This window comes from Condylostylus longicornis, unplaced genomic scaffold, assembly GCF_029603195.1.
Source record: "Condylostylus longicornis isolate FDR11 unplaced genomic scaffold, ASM2960319v2 ptg000018l, whole genome shotgun sequence".
Classification (NCBI taxonomy): domain Eukaryota; kingdom Metazoa; phylum Arthropoda; class Insecta; order Diptera; family Dolichopodidae; genus Condylostylus; species Condylostylus longicornis.
In genome coordinates, this window is record NW_026577987.1 from 3312433 (window position 1) to 3318432 (window position 6000).

Sequence of the window (6000 nt, forward strand, 5' to 3'; positions counted from 1 at the left end):
TACATTGAAACAAAATAATTGAATAAAACTTGAAATTGAAACAAAATCGTAAACTTTTTAACTTGTTAACCTATATTGAGAGATTGGTTGAATTGGTAAGTGCTCCTCTTTAGTGCTCGTTTTTTTTCAAAATTTGATGTTGTTTTTCTTCTAGACTCTATGTTGTGAGAGCCTGAAATTTTAGTAGCTTTTAGGCACTAACAAATGGTTCATTTCTTTTTTTCCATCTCCACCCCCTCTCGAGTTATCGCCTCTTAAAATTTGTAAAATTTGAATTTTTGACGCCTTATATTTCCGAAACCGTAAGCTTTTTCAAATTTCTATAAACGCAGAAAGCTAACGATAAATTCCATGACATTAAAAAATAAAATTATTTTTCTTAACACACTAAGCAACTAACTCTTAAAATCGAGTATTATATTAACCTCTCTTAAAATTAATTTTTGCTTTATTTCAAAGACTGTGTAAATCTCTCATTCTAAATATATGCAATCCTAGAAATAGTTTCATATATGAAAGAAAACAGTTTTAATAGTGTTGTAGGTATACATAGATTGTTTTTCATTGCAAAGCAGTATTTTCACTTATTGAGGGGAAAAGTGCTACACTACAAACCATTGGTTTATTGGACCCAACGTTATTAAATTTTATACCAGCGCTAATGTTTCAGTATGATAAGAACACTTATCATACTGAAAATAAGAACTCTATTTTATTTATTATTTAATTATACCGTGATTTTGGTTTCCAGCTGATAAAACATTGATGTAGTTTTATTAGAATTAAAATTCATTAACAAAAACTAACTAATTGTTAGTAGAAACGTTGTATTTACATTATAACTTGAGCTGCTTGAAAAATGTTATTTTGAAAGTCTTTTTCTGTCATGACCAACTTTGACTTTTTTTAGTTGTTCCCATTATTCAAATTTCCATGTTATTTATTTCATTGTATTATGTGGAGCCTTTTTTTGTGCTGACTTCTAAATACCCACGTAAATAATTTCAAACAACCCCTAACAAGTAATCAAAACATTATTATCACGGACAAAAAGAAATTCTACCGAATTCTATTATTTTAAATATAATTATTCTATTTAAATCATTTTCAAATTACAACTTAAAAATTTATTCTAATTGTAAGCTAGTTTGATATTTTTCAATCTTTTGATTCTATTCTCTTAGAGCAAGCTTTAAGAGAATAGAATAATCGAGAAATATATGGTTATAAATCCATTATAACAATTTTTATATTAATCACACTCTTTAAATCAGCATTTAGTGCATGTTGTATTAACATATAGATTATGGAACTGCATTCTACGGATTCCGAAACAATTACCATTTTTTGATCTAAAATTCTTCTAAAGAACATATCCGTAAATATTTCGTTTTAAAATTATTTTAATTCGCAAAATCCATCAGGTATCGAATTCATTTAACCAATTTTTTCTTCTCATTACTTTTAATTGTTCATTTGATGAATATGTAATTAAGTCAGCCAGAACAATTACCTTTAAATGAAAACCTTCTATATTCAATTATATTAAAAATTTTTACATTTATTTAACAGAAATTTTAGCACAAATATATTATTTCAAAATACGTTTTTGCCTTAGAATATAAAATCATGTGCAATATGAAACTTAATCTTCAAAAATTAAGCAATTTATTTAAACAAAAAAAGCAAAATACAAACGCGTTTAAACATCATAATCCTAATTTCCCTATCACAATTATTAAATTAAAGAACAATTTATATACATACATACATATATGTACATGTATTTGCAAGGAATCAAAATTTAAATAAAATAAATTTAAACAAAAAGAATTAGGAAAATAAGAAGAAAAAATACTTAAAATTTTGCTGCCACTAAAATCGACATAAAAATCGTGATGTGAAAGAAAACTGAAATTACAAAAATACAAAAATTAAACATAAAAACAAAAAAAAACGATCTATTTATTTACTGCCACCTAAACGTCATAAGCTCTAGCAAAAAAAAAAGCCAACATAAACAAAAACCATGTACAACAAAACGAGACCTTGCCAAAAACAAAGTTTTATTGCTGTTTGTTACTGTCGCTGTCGTTGTCGTTGTGTATTGCTTTTATTTGTTCATTACTTAAACATTTTGTTATTTTTCTTTTTTCCTTAAACAAGACACATTATTGTTGAAAAATTACCTTAAAGATAATATGTTGTAAAGGTTTTCTCAAAACATAAAAACTCGTATATGCACATATATTAAATAAGGGCAAAAAAAAATAATAAACATTTATCTAAATATTTTAGCTATAAAAAAGGATAGAACAGCATTGAAAACAGTTGTATCAATTCTTAACAATATAAAAAATCCTATACGATTTCTTTCCATCCCATAAGAACTCATAATATGATATAAAGTGTAGTAGATAAAAGTATAACGTTGCCTATTATATAAGTATTTCACCATATAAATAAAATGAATTAAAGTGGGTGTGATTTTCTTATAAATATCGTTCACATGCATTAAATCATTTCTACGGCATACAGCAGTGCTACCAAACCTATCATTTACGAGTGACTCTCATTTACATGGTACTTACGTTATACCATTTTTTAAACTCTTGTACTATAAAAAATTTTTACTTTTCATGGTACGCTAAATTTACTATTTTTTAAATTAAAATGTACAATTTTTTAATGGAAATTAAAAATTCTTGGCTGTCGATATTTTTCTTAAAAACATTTTTCCTCAAATAAATGATGAAAAGTTAAGTATACAAATAATAAAACAACAAACACGATACAGATATTTATGATATTTGTGAAATCTATGACAGTGATTGGTGGTACCACAACGTGAAATAATCTACATGGATATATAGTACAATATTTTAGCAAATTAAATGGGTCAAACTTTTATTTGAAAATGTGGAAAAGAACCAAAATTAATTAATATAAAATTTTTATAAATAAAATATTGATTTGAATTATTTAATTGCTGCAGACTACACAAAATTGTACCATTTTTTTTTCTGTGGTACCATGATTTTAGGTTTTCTGTACCATTTTTTGAAATTAAATTTATAGCAGCCCTGTCAAACTAATTCAATTTCAAAAGCGAAAACTTTAATACGATTAAGCAAGTTTTGTCGAAATTCTGAAACTGTTGTCTGTTGCAAAGGTCGTCATGGTTGCTACGCCCAATTAAATCTTTTCAATTTCGCTACTGAACTTCTTTTTAGTACTACTTTTTCTAATAACACTGTGGAAAAATTTTATTTAACTCTACTAATTTTTTTTTGTTAAATTTTAGTAATTACTTTTCTATTATATGGTAAGCTTCAGGAGTCAAAATTGAGTTTCGGCAATTTTAATTTTTCAGAAATCGTATAGGTTTTTTTCACAATTTAATAAAAACAAAAAGTTTGCAGCAAATAACGTATATATCTTATTACAGACATGTATATCTAAAACATAATATATTTTCTTGACTAATTTAATCCGCAATCGAATTCGACCATTATTTTATTATTGAATTTTTGCTGCTTTCCTAAATGCAGTAATTATTATATAAGAATTTTATTTTAAATAATAAAATAAGTATGATATTTTTTTCAAAAATGTTTCCTTTTGTTAGAGAAGGCAATGCAGCTTTACAAAACTTTAGATCGAAATATATTTCAAATTTATTTCTTCAGCCTTAAAGTCTAATCATCCTATATTCAACAAAAATATTTAGCTTACAATGCTAAGCTTTGTTTTGTAAAAGCACAGACTCAGTTTGTTAAGCCTAGCAATATAGAAAGTTAATTTCTCAATTTCCAATTCTTGCAAAATTATTATATTAATAAGTACATTAAACCGATTTTTACTTTTCAAGCCTATTATTCAAAATAAATGTAAAACGCTCACCATTCGTCAATAACATGTTTATGAGCATTATAGAATTAAAATAGCAATATAATAGAATAACAATAATAAAATGGATAATAACATTACCATATTTCGGATTATAATATCAAATTGCTTAAATCAATGATAAATCATAATTACTTGTATAACGGCAAATTTATCACTTTTCTCTTTCTGTTTACCTTCAGAAAGCTTCTCATAACCTCCGGTTAAAATATACTGGGCTTATTCAATTATGAGCTACTAATTCGAACTATTTTACACAAAACGTTCAATTTATCATGAATTCACTGTGTAATATTACAGACAAAATAATTTTCTTTTCAATCCTAACATGCACACCAATATAAACATACAAGTATATACATACTCAAAATACTAAATATATTATTTGTATGTTTAAAAAGTAGATTTGTTGGGAGGAAAGGGAAAACAACTATGTAGATGATTGTTGCAATGAGCTTTATAACATTATCGTAAAATCAAATAGAAATATCGACTTATCAACTCTTGAATTAGTCAGTGTTTTCTTTTATTCCTTTTCCATGAGTCGAGATGTTTTGATTTAAACAATAAAATGAGTTCTTATCTCTATCTTCAGTGTACAAACAATATACATTTACATAAAGTATACACATATTTAACATATAATTTACTTGCATAAGTTGAGAATCAGATGACAAGTTGAAATTTGAAATTGGCTCTAGCAATTTAACGGCAAAATGTGTGAAAACGCTGAATTTATTTTCAAGTTTATTTTTTCGGCTTCCATAAACAAAATTTTCCATCTGTTGACAAATAATTTTTGATAAAAAAGAAATTCTGATAAAGAAAAAATAATTATTCAATTAAAAAGTTTAAGCACTTTACTTTCAGCACGTAGTTGATTTGCATTTTATCGAAAAACATCATCGTCCTTTGTTTAATTCAGTATGTTTTCAAAGGTTGTTCTAACAAAGGTTTTTTTTAACTGAACTAACAATTAAAGAAATTCACTAGCTTATAAAGAAATTTTTAAAATTGCTTTTCAAATAACAATAAATAGCAATTTTTTCTTTTTTAATTTATAGTGCCCCGGCCCAAAGGTCAACATTCTGCTCCACGAGGTGGCCCACCACGTTCATGGACAAATGCTGAATTAACAGAGGCATTGCAACATGTATGGAATAAAAAAATGACAACAAGTCAAGCTTCAAGAATATTTGGAATTCCTTACAATTCGCTTTTAATGTATGTACGAGGGAAATATGGAAAAAGTTTAAAACTAGAACAATTAAGAAAAGACTGTATTTCTGGACCACCTATTGAACTTTTACAAATGGGAATTAATAATAGTAGTGGTAATAATTCTGGTGGCAGTAGCAGCAAAAACAATAAAAATCATCATCATTTAAATGATAGTAGATCAAAGGAATTAAATGAATTAGAAAATTCAATACATAGAAATTTACAAAATGAAGCTGATTTATTACAAGGTGCAAATCCATTATTCAACCCGTTTCCACCTGGATTTTATCCAGATTTTGGTGGCGGTTTTCCTGGATTACCCCTTGGAATGTTAAATTTATTACCACCCGAAAGACATCCGCCATCATCTTCATCTTCATCATCATCGGCTGCGGCTGCTGCAGCTGCTGCAGCTGCTGCCGCATTACATTTAAATATGGATGAAGATTGTAAATCGGATCGTTCTAAGCAATCATTAGAAGATGATTTTCCACAACCATTAGCATTAAATCGTGATTTAGATAGACGGGAATTACTGATGCAGCCGAATGGGCAAGATTGAAATTTTTGGCGAGATTGGATTACAAATCCAATCTTGATGCCAATTCAATCAAACAACATAAACACAAATAATAATATTAATAACAACAATAACAATAATAGTATTAATAATAACAACATTAATAATAACAACAATAACAACAATAGTAACAATAATAACATGAATAATAATAATCGCATTAAATTAGGAAATTTTATAACAAATCACCAAATATCTCATCAACAACAACATCCGCATCATCAACATTTACAACAACATCAGCAGCTTCGTATGCCTCATCATACGTTCTTTAAGGCACGTAAAATGAG

General features: G+C 26.9%; 1 protein-coding gene across 2 annotated transcripts in view; it reads left to right on the forward strand.

Moving 5' to 3' along the window:
- LOC129606329 (protein jim lovell) overlaps positions 1–5692 on the forward strand; it is a 79377-nt gene extending 73685 nt beyond the window's left edge. For both annotated transcript variants that reach the window (XM_055516595.1, XM_055516593.1), the window contains exon 4: positions 4974–5692. In XM_055516595.1, coding sequence (XP_055372570.1) covers positions 4974–5692 — 719 coding nt within the window. The remainder of the gene's footprint in view (positions 1–4973) is intronic.
- Positions 5693–6000: the final 308 nt, after the last annotated feature.